The following is a 21,824-nucleotide window of genomic DNA, read 5'->3' as shown; positions in this document are numbered from 1 at the left end:
AAGTGTCTTGTAACAGTTGGCCTATATATCTCGTCATTTTCCAACAATAATTCTATAAGGAATCTTTCATAACAGTTGCCATCCCGGGGAAGAGTGAACTGTCCTATGAAAAGTGTCTTGTAACAGTTGGCCTCTATATCTCGTCATTTTCCAAATGTATACATCATTAACGTCGTCAGACAGACAAGACAGTTGGTCTGAACTATACTTGCTTAAACACTTAATCATCTCTTTTTATTTTATTTCACTCTCATTAGAAAAGACATAATCATAACAAAACAAATGCCGTAACATATAAAGATCACAAAGATAAGAATCAAATTTTACATTTTATCATATGTCTTATTCTGAAGTCACGAAACAGGTAAATCAAGAATCAAGCCGTGCAAGATCAAAAAATGTTACAATAATGTCTCGTAATAATAAGTTGCCCAGGTGTTAAATTCGTGCATTTGAGGTCTGCTTTCTTGTAATTTATTTCTTCAAGTTTTGAATACTAAGCATGTCAAAAATCTCATTTATTTCAACAGATGTTCAACCTTCACCTTTTATTGTTCGAGTAAAATATAAATTACAAATTTTAATATTATCTTTTTATGTGACACTCATCTACATTTATGTCAATCATTTTGTACAAAGCATATCTTATTTAGTTAAGCAGAAAGTGATACACTGAGTTCTAAGAAGTATTTATCTAGAAAAATACGTGAGTAATTGGTAAATAAGTGAAACGTATTTATAATGTTAGTCACGCAATTTGATTGACGCGAGACAAAAGTTAAAGTACAGCTGTACTTTAAATTATATCACACTGATAATGTTGTCACACTAAAAAAAATTGTCTTGCTTTTAATGACAAAGAACGACATCATTTGTCATCCTAGCATTATTTTAAACACGGGCAACCATACTGGCCTTTCATAAATCAGCTGGATGTGGAAGATTTCTACATTCCTTTTCAGGTTTTTGAACCATAACAGTGAATGGCGCGTGATTCAAAGTCCTCGACTATAACTCCTCGCCCGTAAAACACCTGATACTGATATACGTTAACTGAACTATAACAGATACTGCATAAAGCTTGCAAATGGAATGGCGTTGGTTCTATCCAGGCGCCAACTTGGTGCTTGAAATAAAGCCACAATCCAAAGTTAGGAATTTTCCATATATATCTGCCTGTGTTATTATGACAATAAACCCAAACAAAATGAATATGCATGCATTTGTATTCCAAAAACTTGTGTAGATGAGCTTCGTTTAGATTTGATTCCTCTTGTTCCAATATAAAACTCACTTTAAGTAGACATTTGATACATCAGCTTATGGATTTAGAAATATACTTTCAATGCATAAAGCTGAATTGTTTTAAAATTACAGACACTTCAGAGACTCTCCGAAATAAAGAATGAAGTCTTGCACGTAAACGTACCCTAATGTACTATCATTGTCATTGCATACCGAAGTATATCACAAGTGTAAAGAAACGATGGATTTTTCTTTAATAATGTAGATACCAAATCCATTATAAGAAACAATGCGTCTGTAAAAGTGGACACAGCAGCTTTTTTTTGATATATAACATGGCTAGACACGATTTACGGAAAAAATCAACACTGGAATATTTGGATATCATGAAATGAAGGTTAACAAAGTCCAATACTTTATTAATGGCTGCTATCATGTCTTTGTCGATGTGAGTTCTACTGTTTGTACCATCATAACTTTCTTATCTCTTAGGTTTAATTTTCTTTCCATTGCGATACATTATTATTGGAAAGATATTAAAAAAGACGCAAAGAAGCACTGAAACATTGACCGTATTTTTGATTAAGTAGCAGCAACAATGAAACCAAAGTATTTGAAAAAAAAATGGAAAACGACAGTATCCTACTATACTATTACTTTCATAAAGTGATTAATTAAATAAATGGTAGTTAGTCAACATTAAGTTTTCTAAATGATTCTGAAGGTATATCATTTGATTTCTTCTTATCGAGATCAATCTTAAACTCGCCACTTGACAATTTCTTCATGTAACTTCTGAAACCCGGTTGTGTCATTTCTTCTATCATATCGTCTGAAATTAAAGTTGCGAAAACGGAGAGATATTAAAAATCTAGGGAAAATAACACAGTACTCCTCAAACTGCACACATGTAGCAGTGTATATACGGATATGTACATGTATGCCTATCACGAAGATACATGTATACATAATATAAAAGAGATATATATTTATTGTTATTCCCCAAATATATTTAAGTGACAAAAATATTGAGCAATTCTTATTTAAACATCATGACTTATAATCTGTTAGAATATAAAGAATGATACAAATAGCAAATATTTTCAGTTGTTTACTGCTAAATAGGCATTTGTATGTTCAGTAAAACTGAACCTCATGAAAATCTTATGTGTGCCGAATAGTTACCTTAGCAACTTGACACAGTATCATGAGGGTAAGATGTAACAATACAGAGAACTGTGTATCAGTATAAATGTTCATGAATTATTTCTTACTTCTAACATAAAACCTGATTTATTTTACAATTAGATAAAGAAGACTGAAACTGTGTTAATACGTCAAAATCATTAAGTCATAGAATCGCGGCGCGATGGAAAAAAAAACAAACAAACACAGCAGGCAAATCTTTCGTAGATGTTTTCAAGTATATAGATACTGATTCTTGATATAGTGTTAGAATCAAAATCGTACATGAGCTGCACCATGAGAAAACCAACATAGTGCATTTGCGACCAGCATGGATCCAGACCAAGCCTGCGCACCCGCGCAGTCTTGTCAGGATCCATGCTGTTCGCTTTCAAAGCCTATTGCAATTAGAGAAACCGTTAGCGAACAGCATGGATCCTGATCAGACTGCGCAGATGAACAGGCTGGTCTGGATTCATGCTGGTCGCAAATGCACTATGTTGCTTTTCCCATGGTGCAGCTCATATCCAAAATGTGATTATTTTTCTGGAATAAAAACCATTGTTTGCCGTTGAAACAATAATCATATGAGTTACTTCCCTTTCGAATCTATTTACATACCTATTATCTTACTGATTGGTCCTGCGTTAGGGCCTGTATAGTCGTCAGGCAAGTACTCGGCAGGTAAGATACATTTTTCAACTTCTTTAAACACATCAACCATACTGCCTCCGTGAAGAAATAACTAAATATATGAATAAAAAATGTACCAACTTAGCAAATCCGGCTGGAGACTACAGTTTTTATATGTTCTGTATAGACACTTCACAATATTGCAATTTTGACTGCATTTCAAACAAAACCTTGTAAACATAGGGTTGACTTGAAGAATTGTCTCTAAATAGCCGCGAAAACTCTATCAAAAAGCCATGTTATGCATATTCCGACAGTTTCATTCTATCAAACTGTACATGTACCAACTATTCCATACCTTTTCTATAAAATTGTCATTTATTGCAGACATTTCACTGAAACTTCATGAACAGCCATTAAACAGAGGAACCGTCTTCCGCATAACCACTTCCTTTCTATGGTCAGCCAATAGCAAATAGATATATCATACTTGACTACCACCTCGATCGATATTATTTTTCTACTGCATATCATATAGTTGGCACAGTAACTTCATAGCTGAAAGATGGTCATTATAAGTGAAAGCATGATATAATATCATTGTATACATGTTATATTAGTCCTTCTGAAAATTGTTTAGAATATCTTACCCGATCTCGCATTTTCTGCTTAATCAGAGGTTTCATCAATGCAAATACGGCATCAAAGAAAATAGGTTCATTATAGAAATGCATCTGCTTAATTCTTACAGGAGCTGAATGCTGAAACAAAATAAAAAAAAGAAAAAAAAGCATAAATCAATCGAAAATTGAACAGAGTTGGTATATAGTGTACATTAACAATGTAACTGAAACTAAATCTGAATAATTTGATAAACGCCTATTTTTATACAATGATATATTCAATGGCATTGTACATGATAATAATAATAATTTTTATAACAATATCAATAATGACAATAATAATAATAAAAGCCTCATTGTAACAAACAGTCATGACCGCACCCCTCTCCTTGAGGTCATTTTACCCCTACTGCGAATACCAGTGCTTAAAGCATCACATGGTACGCCCAGACGAGCTGCATATAGATGTTCAAACCTCCGGTTAATGATTCCATCATATACTACCCTACCCATAGAGCCTTACCAACATGTGCGTTTAATTAAACAAACATTAGAAATATAAATGTTGAAATGTAAAACCTTTTACAAAAATTTAAGAACTATCACCTGCTGCTGTTTTCGCATCAAAACATTTAAAACAATGCCGCGAAATCTATGAAATACAGTGTCTTAAGATTGTTTTAATGTGTCAAGAGATTAACTTTTGCGTAGTTCTAACGGCAGTTCATTCCAAAGTTTTGGACCAATAGTACAGACACTTCTATCATTGAATCTTTTGCACTTGTTGTATGGCACAACATAACGACATTCAGAATTTTCTGACGATCTCAAACCTTGTCTACTAGGAATATACTTTGTATTATACTAAGCAATTCTGTTAAATACAGAGGTGCTCTGCCAGTGTGACAGCTATACATGAAAGAAAGTAACTTGAACTCAATTCTTGCTTTCACCGGCAACCAATGTAAGTGATACAATGCTTGTTTAGGACTGTCAAATTTTCCTCCTGTTAAGGACAAGTTTTGCGCACATGTTTTGAATACGTTGCATCTTACGCACCTCACAGTATGACATTGCAATAATCCAGATGTGAAATAACTAGAGACAAAACTAAAATTTCAGTGGCTGCTTTTGTTAAGTATTTTCGGATGTTCTTAATTCGTAGGTAATTCAACATGACTGTACGACATTTGCGATTTACATGATCTTTAAAGTTCAAGGTTTCGTCAAAAAATGCACCGAGATATTTAATTGTGCTTTCACGTTTGACATCATCACCAGCAATGTTAATGGAATTTGTAAAAACATTTGTTCAATTGAGGTCTGCTACCAAACATAATAAATTCAGTTTTTGAAGTGTTCATTTTCAGTTTGTTTCTATTCATCCAGTCATTGATTATTACTGCACACCTTTCAAGGTCTCCGATCGCTTGTGATTCTACGGAAACAGATGTAGGACGAAAGCTTTTATTTGCTGAATGATCATCCGCAAAACCGTAGACTGATATGGATTTTAGAATGACATCAAAAAGAGTTCCAGCATAGGTGAGATACAGCCAAGGACCAATGCAACTGCCCTGGGGCACACTGCATTCAAGATGGCGGTCTGATGAATATACATTGTTGATATTAATCTTTCAAGTACGAGTCCTTAAATAGGAGTCTACCCATTGAAGAGCTGTATCACAGACTCCACATTGTCCTTTTAGGACATCTAGAAGAATGTCGTGGTCGACAGTGTCAAATGTCACAATAAGGGCTGTTACTTCCTTTTTCTCCATACCACTTAGAAGATCATTGAATAACCGAAGTAGCGCAGATTCACAGGAGTGGTATTTCCTATATGCAGACTGGTTCTTAAGCAAAAGACTGTTTTGGTTTACATGTTTGTTTAATCTGTATTGAACAGCTTTCTCAATAAGTTTTGATAGAAATGATAAATTACTCACAGGACAATAATTGGAAAGCTCTAGTTCAAGACCTGCTTTTTTTAGCAGAGGTCTAGCAACTGCTTGTTTGTATTTCACAGGGAAAACACCTTGTTGTAATGAGAGATTCCCCAATTTAGTGATACCAGAGAGAGGTTCATCTACATGTGATTTCAGAATACGTGTTGGCAAAATATCTAACTCTGAAGACGTAGTATTCAATTCATTGACGAGATTTTTCACTTCATCTTCAGTCAATTCAATAAATTTGTTTAAATTTTGCATGTCCTTTACAAAGTTTTGGTATTCACTTAGAGACTGACGTATTTTTGAGATTTTTGCCATGAAGTCAGCAAATGTAAGTTCTTATTCCAACACATTCCCTGTAGTTCAATTTATGTCCTTTTATCTTTTGCTATATTATGGATTTATTTTTCATAGCATAGAAGGTTTAGTGTTTTAGTTAAAAAATCAAATGTTGTTTTAGTCCCGTAATCGCTCAGCTTAAACTCCAGTGGGAATGATCCACCCCGCGATAAAACCGACTTTGACTAAGTACCAATTACTTATTCATTTGCGGTTTGGAAACGAAATATTTAATCATTTCTTAAAGTGATCCAAACTGCTGATATTAACACTGAATTATTAAAGGAGCATTCAACTCAAAAGGCAAAGATGGCTGAGTTTCAGAAATTTCCAGACTTCCAAACTAAGTCATTTGGTCCTAGGTGACCGAATGGTTAAGATCACTGACTTTGAATCACTTGCCTCTCATCGATGTGGAATCGAAACCTCGCTTGGGCTGTTGAATTATTTATGTGAGGTCTAGCTGGCTTACGGGAGGCTGGAGGGCTCTACCCAAGTACCAGCCCATGCCTGAAACAATGTCCAGATGTTGCCTTCTGGAGTCTTCCTCCATTACCAAAAAGCTGGAAAAGTCGCCATATGACCAGAATTGTGTCGTGACGATGAACCAAGTGAAAAACAAGGAACAAAAAAGCCCCCAAAGATGTACAGATCATACCACAAATTAAGGACCATAACTCCATTGAAAATCGCTGAACCAGAATATGCAGTGATTACTCCTAAAGTTTGGTGGAATTCTAGCTAGTGGTATTGAAAAAAAAGCTGAATGTTACGGAATATTTTGATAATATTCACAACTACGCTTCACACTGATGTCTCTCGAGGTTTGGTGAAATTCAGCGCAACGGTATAAGACAAATATTGTAACACTGTGAAACAAAACAAATTAAGAGCCATGTCTGCGCTAAAAATCATTGAACCGGAATACGCCGGTTATATGCGTAACTAGGCTTGGCACAGATAACTTCTATTAGGTATGAAATCTTCCCAGTTGTCAAAACATCATAAAATTTGACAAATAAAGTGCTACAACTCCGCTAAGAATCGCTGAACCTGAATATTTTCACGTTTTGCACAGGTAAGCTTAGCAAAGATCACTTTTATGAAGTTTGGTTTACTTCCTCCTGGTGGTATCGAAACCGTTGCGCGAGCAAAGTAAAATCAGACAAATAAAGGACAATACTCTACTGAAAATCATTGAGCCGGAACTTTCCAACAATATAAAGAGAAAAAAATCAAAATATCAAAGAATTGGACATATCAAGGGCCATATCTTCACTAAATCATTGAACCGGAACGTGCCAAGGCTTGGCAATGAACACTTTCAAGGTGTTTAGTGTAAATCCGCCTTGTGGTGTCAGTGTTGCTCGGACAAACTTTGTGACGTACAAACAGACTGACAGACTGACACTGACAGGTAGACAGACACTCCTTTCTTTCATCTAAATCCGTTTAGTGGGTGACATAACTTAAAAAGGGTTTTATTTATCAACATACACACCAATGCTTTTAATTTACCTGATAGAAACTGAGTAGTTTTTTCCCATTTTCAGCTGTCCACAGTGTAGTTAGAGAAGACAGTTTTACATCAGATAGATCCGCTATTACATTAACACCATTCACTTGCACATTTTCGTCTGTCAATACCCAGTCAATAAATAGGCCAATTGTTTTGAATACACTTTTAGAACCGCCTGCTCTTTCCACTATATCATCTTTAAGTCGCCCTAAAAAGCAAAACAAATTCATTCAGGTAATCTGTCATTAATTCCCTTAGATAGCGTATTTTCCGTATTTGATTTCGACATTTTCCGCCTGTTATGAAAAGGCAAAGTTTTGTTAAGTTCCACAGATAACGAAATTGCATATGAAGAAATCGCACTGAAACTGCCAAGCGCCATTACGGATACTGCTTCTTCTTACGTCCACTACCTGTCTGCCATTCCGCGACTAGGCAACAACTGCCTGAGCAAGTTAGGTCTCTTATTTAAAAATAATGTTCGATTTCAATACGAACAGTACTACATTAGACGCTCTAAAAGGTTTATCAATTAGATTTTATTGTAAAAGCAAAGATGAAAGACAATTTATAAAGTCAACAACAAAAAAAAAATTGTCCAATGAGAGTTCGGATATTTATAGTTCACACAATAGGAAGTATACTGACAAAGGCAAGTTGTCAAATGAGAGTGCAAATACTCATAGTTTACTCAATAGAAAGTATACTGACAATGGTAAGTTGTCCAATGATAGTGCAAATATGTATAGTTCACACAATAGAAAGTATAGTGACAAAGACAAATTGTCCAATAAGAGTGCGAATATTTATAGTTCGCAAATCAACAATTATATTTACAAAGGCAAATTGTTCAATGAGAGTGCGAATGTTTATAGTTCACACAATAGGAAGTATAGTGATAAAGGCAAGTTGTATAATTTTAGTTCACATGTAATATGAAGTATATTAGACAAAGGCAATTGCCCAATATGAGTAAAAATATATATAGTTCACACAATAACAATTATAAATGAGAGTGCAAATATGATAAGAAGTATACTGACAAGAGGCAAATTATCCAATCAGAGTACGAATATTTAAGAGTTTTATAGACTCACCAGGTCTGTCCATAATAAGTCTCCGACCATTACTGTCATATACCTTTGGGCTTAAAAGGTACCTAGAAATAAAAACATTAACATAAGAAAATTGAATTTTGAGTTAAAAGAATTCAACAAATACACACATGCTCAAGCTCTAATTGTAGTTAAATATAATTTCTTTTATTTAATGTGATATGCGTCCTAATTTATTTCGTTTCAAGTTATAAAACACTGTTATTTGATACTGACTACAACTTAAAAAGTAAAACACAGCAAATTTATTAGTCTGAAAAGTTATTATTCTTATGAACGTACCCGTACAGTCTGAAATATGCAGAAGAAATCTTTGCAGAGTGCTTGTCGAGCAGCACAGATTAGTAGTAAGGCAATAGAAAAATTAATCGTTAGATTTTCATCTCGTCGGCCCCTGTCTACACCCTCTCCCCCTCGCCATATTTTACTGCTCAAACGAAAGAAAGTATTTCGGTTATCCAAACATTTATATTCGGATACTGCTACACTTTCATAAAATCGCATAAATATTCATTTTAAAGAATACGTTTGAAAAATTGTGGTGATACAAGGACAGTTTAACAACAATATCTCATATTAAATTTTACCATGGAATTACGTCTTAAAACTAATTAAGAGAAATATTCATGAAAAATGGGCAGTTTGAGTTGAGTTGAGGTCACAGCCTAAAACTTGGCCGATTAAACGCTTCATCGGTATCGTCTACATCCGGTAGGATCCCTCAGGTAAAAACACTCGGTAATGTTTATGTATTATGTTTATGTCTCTGTTTAAAAGTGGTTACGCAAGAAGTTTTTTTGGACCACATGACCCAAAACGCTTGGCAGCTTCAATATAGTCATTTAGTTGTTGGTTGAGCGCCTGTCGCCATTCTTCGTGGGGGTTATTCTCTGCAATAGTAAGGAAGGGCTTCTCACTGAAGACTGATATGCCTGTCAAGAGGAACACCTCTTTCTGTGCTTTCTGTCTTGCGCTGATGTATAAAGGGCACCCTCATAAAAAATGCCCCACTGTCTCTCGACGTCCACATTCGCAGTAGGGACAGCCAGTCAAGGCAACTTTGACACCGCTAGCAGTCATTCTGACAATCTCCTTTCCGCAAAGTCTATATATTTTACATATCTACGATCGAGTTTTATTGATTAAAATTAAACGAGCCATTTTTTCGTGCAGACATGATTACCGCACTATTTGTTTATTAGTCCCCTACTGGTTGAAAAGGAATGCGCTTTTCCGTCCGTCCGCAATTTCGTGTCCGGTCCATAACTGTGTCATCCATGAAGGGATTTTGATATTACTTGGCACAAATGTTCCCCATAATGAGACGACGTGTCATGCGCAACCCAGAACCCTAGCTTAAAGGTCAAGGTCACACTTTGAGATCAAAGGTCAATGGGAATGTTTCCTATTCGGTCTACAAGTTTGTCATGCAGAACAGGATTTAAATATCAGTTTGCACAATTATTCCCCTGGATGAGACAATGTGTTGTGTACAAAAAAAACCCCGAACCCTTAGTTGCAAGGTCAATGTCACACTTGGAAGTCAAAGGCCAAAAGGACTTTTTTTCCTGTCCTGTCTGTACCTCAACAATCCTTAAAGGGATTTTAATATTACTTGGCACAAATGTTCATCACCATAAGACGGAGTGTCATGCGCAAGAATCTGATCCCTAGGTCTAAGGTCAAGGTCACACATAGAGGCCAAAGGTCAAATACAAGAATGACTTTGCTTGGAGCATTTCTTCTTCTTGCATGGAGGGATTTTAATGTAACTTGCCACAAATGCTCACCACCGTGAAGCACCCTTGTTTCTAGAATTACGTCCCTTTGTTTTACTATAAATAGATTATATTGTAACTTATTTATTACTGTTCGTAGGGAAAAATCGAGACCAGTTTTCTGTGGTACAACATACATGTTACATCCAATTTTTAGGAGCATTTTGACCTATCTCTACCTGTTTCTTGTGGACTTATATTTTTTTTCATTCTTTCTTTTTCCCTTTGTTGTTACTATAAATAGCTTATGACACCTTTTTTGATAATCGGCCTAAAATGCCATATGAAAAAAACTGTAGGTTTATATATATATATATATATATATATATATATATACATTTTAATCCAAGTGTAGGTTTTTATATATTATACATTTTAATCCAAGTGTTTTGTTATAACATATTGTATATATAGTACAATATTATTTATACATCATTGACAGATATCAGTTCATTATGTTATACTGCATAAGAGAAAATTAGGTGCCTTCCAGTAGGAGACTTTGTATTGCATGGCAATACTTCATTCACTTGTTAAATTTGGAATGTGCTATGACAAAATCAAAATGTGTTTAGTTTGCAGATGCATTTAATTTGAAAACATTTGATATGTTCATGAATCACAACACAATATACACGTTCTACTTGTATAGCTTAAGCACATGTACATCGGCAGGTACGATCACTTATCACCCTCCCACGAAACAATATGGGCTTTGGGGTATTTGAATTTGCTCTTGTCCGTGTGGATTCGTATCGTGCATGTCCAAGTATTTGACGTAGAGAACATCACAGGGTTATTATTCAGCATATTAAGTTGTGCATCTGGGGTTTTTGTTTTGGATTTTTCTCACCCAGACCAAAGTTAGTCTACAGTATGCATTAAGGTTCTCAAAACTTGTGTCGCCTGTATTCAAAAGGTATTTGAACTATATCTGAATGTTGTTTAAAATGTGAAGTTGAGAGCCATAGAGTTATATAATGGATTTACCCTCTTCTTCCTTGCCTTCCCTTCCCCTCCACCTCCTTCCCCCGCCTAAAAATCAAAAGACTTTAAATTTTTCTGTTTCATTTATCTATAACATTTGGTTGGATCCATAACACATTCCCAGCCCTTCTCTGACACACACCCCTAAGCCAAGTACTATGAAAGTTTATATAGTCTTACATTGTCGAAAGTAACACATGTTCGTACAGTTATAGCCTAGAATAGCTGGAATTCAGTTCCATTTTACAACTTTGCCAAAATAACTGTTTTTGATAAAACAATGTATTAATAAATGATACTTGATATTTCGTTGAAGTTGCTTATCATTATATCGTTCGACTGTCATTGATTAGTTTTCATAGGTATGCTCTGAGACAACCAGTCAGATGCTAGAGATTTTAGGCTTGTCTCAATATTCAGATTTGAAACCATTTGTATAAAAAGCTTTAATACGTTAATAATGCCAACTTCCATAGATCTGATATTTTTGTGGTTTATACTTTTACATGCTATTTTTCTCCATTTCGACTTCAACATATCACCTAGCTGCTGTAGTACTATAAATAGTTTTAAGTCATTACCCGGATTTTAGAATTTCTATTAGATTTGGGTCACATGGATCTACATCTTTGAACCAATCAGGTGACGTCGTTTTGCTCGTCCAGTAGTTTTCAAGCGTCTGTCGTGCTCCAAGTTGGCTGAATTTTCGAGCCCTTAGGTATCTCAGCAGGAACTCAAAATCTGACAAACAAGAAATAAAGTAGACAATCCATTTACTATAAAAATATAATAATTGTGCTTAAGCATTCAACATGGTACCAAGTTTTTTTAGACGTTCGCTTGTCGTATTATCTTGGACTATTCCTTCATACAAAATGTAATATGCAAAAACCAAGACAGCAGTAGGACATGCATGTTTTAATACACCAGCAATTATTTATTATATATCTGTGAGTGTATGACATTAAAATAGAAAAAATCCTGTTTTTCAACCTTGGCCTTTTTCAGAAAAAAAGAAACTATACGACACGAATGTTTTTAAATCCCTATTATAAATGTATGTGTTATTGTGTTGTTTTCTTTTCATAATTTTTCGTAATTACGCCCTTTTAGTATGAAAGTATTTAAAAAGCTGAGTATTTCTTTTTATTTCAATGGAATATTTAGTTTTACATTTTTATTTGATTGATATTGGGATATTTCAAAAATATAAACAAAATGACAAGTTTTAAATCTGCTCCTTGCTTCGGAATTCATTTATTTCCAATCTATAACAAAAATCAAAGGGAGGTAATCACAATTTTACAAACACGCAAATCTAATGAATTTCGGCTAAATATTATGCTTATTAAAGACACATCTGACAGTTTTCTATATGTATATAGGCAAACGTTTTCCTACAGACAGAATTTCTTTAAACTTTGTGTACTGACTGAGAATCCAGTTTAAAACGGAAATATGTATTAAAAATCATAGGTACCGTTTTATTCTAACACGCGTTTGACTCGAGTTTGTATAGTACTTAAATATGATATAAAATTCTATGCAGACAAATGCACGACTTGCGCAGATCTTCAAAACTTAAACGTCCAAAACATAGTAAAGCAGACAAAAACTAGAGCTATCATACAATGTTATTAAAACACATGAACGCCACTTTGATACAGGGAAACAAAAAAGTTGTGATTATGACATTTGATCTTCAAGCTTGACCGTAAACTTGAACCTAATGACCTGGATTGTGCAAGCTGTATGTCGTATTGATGCGGTAAACAATTGATAAAAGTTTCATGAAAATCCTTCTTGTGATCGAAAAGATATGGGGCAGACACACATTTGAGATATTTGATCTTTGACCTCTTTATAGTCCATTGAACTTAGTAACTTCGTTTGTATGCTATGCATGTCGTCTATTGGTGCTTATTTTATGAAATTCAATTCAGTAACTTAGAAAATTTGGAGCTGACACATATTTGAGCTATCTGATCTTTGACCTGTAACTGCGACCTTTACCTTGGACTTACTGACCTGGATTTGCACTCTGCATGTTGATCAACTCATGGAGCAGATAAAGTTAATCTATTTAACATTTTGCCTCCAGGTGTGACCTTGACATTGAACCTAGTGACCTGGGTTGTGCAATTTGTCCATCGTCTTGATGTGATATACAACTGATGCAAGTTTTATGAAACTCTTCCCAACGGTGAAGACATTATGGAACAGATATGAAGCTAAGCTAATTGACCATTGACCTCCAATGGTGACCTTGACCGTGAACGTAGTGACCTGGGTCATACCCTCTGCACATTGTCTTGACGAGGTAAACTAAATTTTCTAGTTTTATGAAAATATTCCGTGCGCTGTAGAGATAAAGGAGCGGGCACTAACTTAAGATCTCCAAGTTTGACCTTCATTTAGACCTGGTTACGGTGGTGTGTTCTCTGCACCCTGATAACTGATGCAAGCTTAATAAGGTCTTACCAAGGATTAAGAAGATATGGAGACGGACACGAATACGGGTGGACGGACGGACGGACGGAAATGCGTGACTCCGATATAGACTCATATATTATGTGTCAGGGCATATAAATATGGTTAAATGATCAGCATTCTTACTTGATTACCATAGAATATGCGATTACAAGATACCAAGAAAATATTAATTAAGTGTTGTCCTAACGCACATCTCACAATGTAAGTAATGGGATGAAAAAATACACATTTTATGGTACCCTGCCGTATGATGTTGATTGTACATTCTGTGATATCCTACCGGATGTTTGAGGTTTACTGTAAATTATCTTATATGTCTAAAAAAAGAAGCATCTCTTCTTTTAAAGGAATACAATGTATGTATGTTTGTATTTTAAAAATGAACAGTTACTATTATAGCCGGGGAGCCAAGACATGAAAAATGGATTTACCTGTCCGGTCATGCTATAGTCAGTTTCTATACATATTACGAAAGTACAAAGTCTCGCGGATCAGAAAAATCGGGCCTGCAAAACAAAAGCTCTTGCAAAATTTGAAAATATCAAGGGGAGATAACTCTGTATATTTGCAGTTTTTTAAGATTCAAATCGTGTTTTTACTAACAAAACATGGCACCATGTTTCTAAAATCAGTTCAAATATATATCTTTTAACATTGCTTTTACGCATAAGGCTTATGCTTGAAAAATACGCAAAATGTACTCATTTTATATACATTTTATTATAAGATTTGGCACCTAAAATACCAGAGAATAAAATAAAAATATTTAACCTAAAATTTACAGTATGAAGAAGTAACCTTTAAAATGGTCTTATTTCTCAAAGTCATTTATTAATACCGCTGCGAAACAGTCTGTTAGAACAGAAAATCATCTAGATACTCTAGTTCAGGTTTGGCTAAGAAATACACAAATCCGGGGTATTTTATGTACCCCACCCACTTTATATAAGGCAAAAAATGTATAATAAAAATATTCGACCAACAACCAAGAAGATACAAATGTATATTCTTTTTATCACGTATACAATATAATCTATATTTTTGACCATATAAAGCTGGATGAGGGGTATTTAAAAGATTTTAAACAGAAAAAGGGGGTAGGAAAAGCTATGTATTTTACAACCGATAATTAGAATAAACAACCCGTTATTAAATAAGAGCAACACTAATAAAAGGCGACGAAACCTTTTCTTGCAAACTATTCATTTAGAAAGTAATTTATTTAAATACTCTTTCGTGCAATCTAGTTCGGTTATTGGCTAAGAAATCCGGGGTATTTTATGTACCCCACCCACTTTACATAATGCAAAAAAATGTATAATAAAAAATAATCGACCAACAACTAAGAAGATATAATTTTTTTTTATCACGTATACAATATAATCTATATTTTTGAACATATAAAGCTGGATGAGGGGTATTTAAAAGATTTTAGTTTCTTGGTACTTTTCGCACTTTTGGCTCCCTGGCTATTAAGCACATATTTAAACACGAAAAAAAGCATACTCTACTGTGTGTTATCATGCAATAAACGTATAACCAGACTTGGTAAAAATTAGTACTTACTACCACTAAAAATAATACGCATCTAAACAACAAACGATGACTTTATTTAAGAGCAGATAACTAAATGAGATTTTTCATTTCAGTTCTAACACGTTATCAAGCATCTTTGAAAATATTTACCTGTTCTGTGTGGTTTTCTTTTACAGTTGACGCTATTAAGTAAATGTTGACGTACAAACTGTGTGTGTGTGCGTGTGTGCGTGTGTGCGTGTGTTTTTGCATAATAACACACAGTTTCAGTCTTCTTTGTTTATAGGGAAACAAATTGGGTTGTATTCCATGGCGCGTTTCACAGTTGACATTTGCTGTGAAAACTTTTTCTACGACGAATGTAGAAGTAGTTATTCTGGATAATTTTTCGGCGAACGCCGTCTAAATTCGTTTTCGTTTCCTATGCCACGTGACTTCAGTTTGCAAATCAAACTACTTGATAACGCATTATAGATAATTTATCAAAATGGAAGATTTATGTAACACTCTGCCTGATTGGACGAGAGTGCCAATTTCTTTCACTCTGTTGATTGTGCTACGCTGAGTGAAATGTAGGCAAAGCGTTTATCCTAAACGACGCTGTTCACAGTTTTAAAGCTAACTTTGGCTCAGTATATTTAGCAAGAATACTGATATATCTCAAAATGATAAGTAAGTTTAATAAATATGATAAAAACCTGTTCAAATACCAACATATGTCAAATTAAAGGAAGAGCTGAATACGGTCTGCGTATCACATGAATAAGGGTGTGATAAGAGTCTTTTATGTAGAGAAGTGCTTTTTAAAAGATTTTCCTTGTTACAATTGTCGTCTGTATATGAAAAGCTTTCTTGCTTTTGTGACTTATTCAGATTGCATATTAAAATGAGTACTTGTTTGCTTTGATATATATATTATAAATTATTTAACTGATTTATTATATATGAATATTTTTCTTTAGTATGGTATGCAAATATTGAACTCAGTTGAAATCTGTTTTATTATATATATGCTATATAATGACTGAATCTCATTACACTGAAATGAAGGTACGCTGCATACAGTTTATCTATGTGATATGACTACGGTCAAACTTTCCTTATGAAACAAAAATATTGAAATAATTACAATTGTATGTTTTGCTTGACCTTCACTTTTTATAGGTGTGACGTCATTATCCAAAGATTCATGAATAGCGAATATGCATTTGTTAAAGCGGGATCAGTTGGCCTATTTTAGAAATAAATAAAAATTAAATAAAAAAATCCTTTATTTGATTTTTTTTTCTCATGTATTCTAATCAAACTTGATTTGTAGCATCTTTATTAGGCCCGCAGCCAACTTTGTTCAGCTGGGACATTTGACCCCTTTAAGGGGCTGCTAGAGCTAAAACTAGAAATGCCTTTATACAGCGTCTCATGAACAGCTTGGTGGATCTTTGTCATACTTGGTCTGGAGCATCATTATAAGATCCTCTTCCAAATTTATTTAGGCTATATAGGAACATTGGCCCTATTAGGGACCACTATAGCTAAAAGTAGATATGCCTTTCTTCGCATTAACCACTAAAATGTAATGGATTTTTATCAAACTCGATGTGTAACAATATCGTAAGGTCTCTTGCTATTTTGTTACAAATGGGGATAGGGACCAATTTAGCTAAAAATATAAACACGTTTAATGACCTCGCTTCATAAATCTTCATCAAACTACTGCTGTAATTATTCGTCTAAGGATAAACGAAACAAAATTGCAACCCTACGAAACCTTTGCGAAAAACTAAAAGAGAACCATTTAAATTGTTAAAGTGCGGTGTTTAGTTTTGCAATTTGAAAAATGTTAGATGAAAGATGAATGTTAGATGAAAAATTCATAAACTTCTTTTCTTATTACAATTCGCCGACCATCATTTTTAAAGATATTTCTTGTTCCATATAGTTTATTTTATGATTTTTGAGCTACTGACATACCGACAGCTGGTTCACTTGCCTTGCTCTTCTTTCACGAGATCAATAAGGAGGTCCCTATGTACCTTTCATGACACATGTTAATTAAGAGATATAATCTTTATGGCTTTTTCTGTTCGATAACGTATAAATTTCCGTATGCGATTTCGTTATTCTTCGGTTGTTATTAAAATGACCGAAGGATGCCGAATCGCATATTGAGTTTACATTATCTCACGGAAATTGCCGATTGCCATAATCATAATGGGTCAGCTACTTTAACATTTGTAGACTGGAACTCAAATGGTACTTGTGTAAATTCAAGCTTTTCGAAGAATTTAATTATTTTGTGGTTATGTACTTACCATCTGGATATAAAATACATTCGGCTCATAAAGAGTGTGTTCAGAGGTACTTCTAATAGCTCTGTTAATGTATTTCATACCGATATGGTAACTTACATATCTGTATCTGCATTTTGACCTTATATTTGCTGTTTTGTTTTCCTTTTCGTGGCGTATAATGTTTTTTTTTCATACACTAACATTTTTAAATGAATGATTTTGTATAAAATATGTAAGACAAATGTACTTTTCAAACATTTAAAAATTATTTGCAAAATATCAAGTACTGCGGTTAGAATTTTTGTAATGTGTGTTAATGAAGGACAAACTTCAATAAAAATGCAATCAGCTATTCAAAATATTTGAGCCGCGCCATGAGAAAACCAACATAATGCATTTGCGACCAGCATGGATCCAGACCAGCGGATGCGCAGGCTGGTCTGGATGCATGCTGGTCGTAAAGCCATTATGTTGGTTTTCTCATGGCGCGGCTCATTAATGTAATCATCTATTAAAAATATTTATAAAATCACTATGGTATATGAAATATTCTCCATTGTTTTCTCATGGCGCGGCTCATTAATCTAATAATCTATTAAAAATATTTATAAAATCACTATGGTCTATGAAATATTCTCCATTGTTTTCTCATGGCGCGGCTCATTAATGTAATAATCTGTTAAATTTTTTTATAAAATCACTATGGTCTACGAAATATTCTCCATTGTTTTCTCATGGCGCGGCTCATTAATGTAATAATTTATTAAAAAAATCTATAAAATCACTATGGTCTATGAAATATTCTCCATTGTTTTCTCATGGCGCGGCTCATTAATGTAATAATCTATTAAAAATATTTATAAAATCACTATGGTCTATGAAATATTCTCCAGTGTAGTAAAATAAAGTTGTTAATGCGTTAAAAATACTTTTTAAACGTGTAAATTTATGTTCTCTTATGAAATAAATTGTTTTAATTTTGGTGGGTATCGTCTTGTCTAACATAACGCCTCACTGCTAATCCGCACCTGTATTTGTATTTATAGTTGTATCAGTTCAAATACTAGTCTGACGAGTTTTAATCCCACGGGATTTTCATGGGCAAATTTAGCGCAGTGACAAGTACATTCTTTATCGGAAATCCGTAGAGGACAGATCGTTTACAAAAATTTAAAGAATATAACGACGGAAAACTGCAGCGCTACTGTTTTGAGAATTCGCAGTTGAGATGAGTATACATTATATATTTTCTTTAGATGTCTGCGCTTATAATTTTGATTGCTGAACTTTCTGTTTATACGGCATTTGAATATGTCCTCTGGAAAGTAATGGAGACACGTGTTCAAACACTCATAGGTAAAACATGGGTGTGGTCGAGCGTTTTTTTTTTGTTTGCATGTACATGCGCAAAAATTCTGTACGTTAGTTACTCCCTTATGGAGTCAGACCCGTACTGTAGACAGCCTCCAAAAAATATAACCTGCTTACTATGGTCACACGTCACCTGTCTTGAGGAAATATATGTTTTCACAAATACTGGCATTTTTCAGTCCCCAAGGGAGGTTCTGCAGCCGGGTTTGACTGTATATATATATATAAAAATACCTTAGCACCCACCCATAAATTGATACATATTAATACTGTGTTTGCTACTGCTTATACACAGAAATATGTTCATTTTTATATTTACGTAAATACTGTGCAATAATTGTTCATATTTTCAAAATAAATTTTTGGCATAGCATCTGTATCTTATAGTAGGTTCCATTATGGAATGTGTTTAATGCTATAGTTCAAAGGAAAGAAGGTAATTGTTAGATAACCTGTTGGTGATTTGATACAGTCCTGCTCCAGAATCCATTTACGAAACGTCTGAACAGCAAGAGCCCTGTCAGCATCATTTAACTCATTAAGCTCCTCTTTAGCTTTCTTCTTACTGGCTTCATCAAGTTTACTAGTAAACTCAGCATCACCTGTGCCAAAAAGAGAGCATAAAATAAATTAACTTATGTTTTAAATTACCAGAGAATATTAACTAGGTTCAGCTTAGTGTAAAGTGAACTATATCTCTTAAGAATAATCACGTCTCATCAATGCGAATTCCTAACTACAATGGTTAATTACATGAGTGTTTATATGTTAACATCTCGGGCGGCAGTTTGTGCTATAGACCAGTCTATAGTTAAACAGTACAAACATTTGCTAAATGACATGCCCTTTGGCAAGCCATTCAATAAGTGTTTAATTCTATATACATACATGTATGTGTATGTATGCTTGTTATGCCATGATGGGCTAATAACCTTATGGAATAAATAAAATAAACTCTCTACTCTCTAAATTCTCTGTGTTAATATTTATCGTAACAAGTGATAAGACAAATTTGAAGTACAATAATATTGACCTAAACTGAGTGTTGGTGTTTTTCTTTTTTGTGTGTAAAGATAAAACTTCTGTGGAACTTATCAAAATTACCTTTAGCTTAATGGGCGGTTCATGTGTGAATAGTATTTCCAACTAAATTTTTTATTTTTATCGTTTTATCTTTTATTTATGCAGCCTTGAAAATGAAAGTTTGAAAATTCTTGGTCATGATCAATTTGTCAAATTTATGCTTTCAAATAGCACAGATTATGTGTTCTGACATGGCCGGATTTTTTTTGCAAATTAGAAACTGGCCACCATTACTTTGACACCATATCTAATATCTAAAAATGTGTAAGCATACACACGGCTAAATTCTTCTAACGAAACAGTTTTTGAGAATATCTTTCAAACAACTTCACGAGTACATTTGATGATTCATTCACGAAATTTGTTATTAATGGAATGTTTAATTTACGGCAAAATTCGAATTAAGCAACCATATAATTTTATTTACGTGAATACCTCAAGCAAAATTTTAAATCGTCGCAAAAGTTATTAAAGCAACCCAAACACTTTTATTGTAAACAGAAGAATAATGATAATTTTAACTTTCGTTTAAAACTGCATTTTAAAGAGCCTTGATATTTGCGATAAATATTGTGGAATGAATTTTCACAATCTGAACCCGTTAAGATGAAATATTTTGAAAGCGGTAAAAGCTTCCCAGGATGGACAAAATTAACATTTGCATACCTTCCCCAAGAAATTGTTACGCGAGTTCACTTTATTTGAGTTTACCAAAAGGATATTCGCTAGGATATTCTTAATCAGATTTTAAGGTAGCGGACCCGTAATGACAAGCGATAGCGTATTAGCGTATGCGATTTCGGATTCCTTCGGTCAAAACCGAACATTACTTTTTTCATAGCCGGAGAGTGCCTAAATCGCATATGTAGAATTCGTAATCGAACGGAAAATATCGATTGTCAATACGGCTGAACTACCTTACCATATGATTATTTTCACCTAAGTAATCAAAATTGTATGCGGGTGCCTTTATATATGCAAAGCTATTACATGGACGTAATCTTGTTTTCTCAACAAAAAAAAGTTCACTTTTCTAACTAATGGTATAATAGTACGAGTTATTATTTATCTTCTTTTAAAATAAAATCCGCTTTGAAAAAAAATATCAAAGGATTACTTAATTTTAATTTGATAAACTTTGATTTCTATATGAAATTTACAATGTGAGTGTCTGACAGTAAGACAAAGTTCAGAAACAACTAAAATAAAAAGATATAACTACATTATCATGTATTCATAATTAAACATCATAGATCCACGATATGAATATTCCAAAAAGTCAAGAATATAATGTTCAATAAATTGAAAGCTGTTATACATTTTCAGAATATACGTTATTTTACAAAACAATATAAAAAGATAAAATATTAAATATGTCGATATACTTACCTGGCAGGGTAGCCATTTGTTAAGTTTATTGTACTGTTATTGTACTGTAACACACCGGATTTGTTTTTTTATTTGATTCATCTCATCGCTCTGACGACTACCGTATTGATCGTACGTAATGCACAGTGTGTACCATATGACGACTATTTAATGATCTTAAGGTAGTACGCCTTGGTGTCATTCGGTAAATCACGTATTCTACGATTGCGTTTTCGGCATTTTCCGGCTTTTACGGAATGTCTTGTAAGCGTTGAGCTACATTATGTTCAAAGTATGCCGGAT

The 21,824-nt window shown here is 33.9% G+C and overlaps 1 protein-coding gene across 1 annotated transcript; it reads right to left on the bottom strand.

Annotated features, from left to right (window-relative positions):
* Window positions 1-316: 316 nt before the first annotated feature.
* Window positions 317-21,824, bottom strand: LOC123548574 (alpha-tocopherol transfer protein-like). Its single transcript, XM_045335941.2, has 8 exons — window positions 21,543-21,824; window positions 19,523-19,672; window positions 11,961-12,120; window positions 8,597-8,658; window positions 7,499-7,707; window positions 3,714-3,824; window positions 3,052-3,175; window positions 317-2,077 (listed from the first exon to the last, which is right to left on the bottom strand). The coding sequence occupies exons 1-8, from the start codon at window positions 21,556-21,558 to the stop codon at window positions 1,935-1,937; spliced, it is 975 nt and encodes a 324-aa protein (XP_045191876.2). The 5' UTR covers window positions 21,559-21,824; the 3' UTR covers window positions 317-1,934.

This window comes from Mercenaria mercenaria, chromosome 6 (genome assembly GCF_021730395.1).
Source record: "Mercenaria mercenaria strain notata chromosome 6, MADL_Memer_1, whole genome shotgun sequence".
NCBI lineage: Eukaryota > Metazoa > Mollusca > Bivalvia > Venerida > Veneridae > Mercenaria > Mercenaria mercenaria.
The sequence above is the reverse complement of the archived record's forward strand: the minus strand, read 5'-3'. Positions and strand labels throughout refer to the sequence as shown.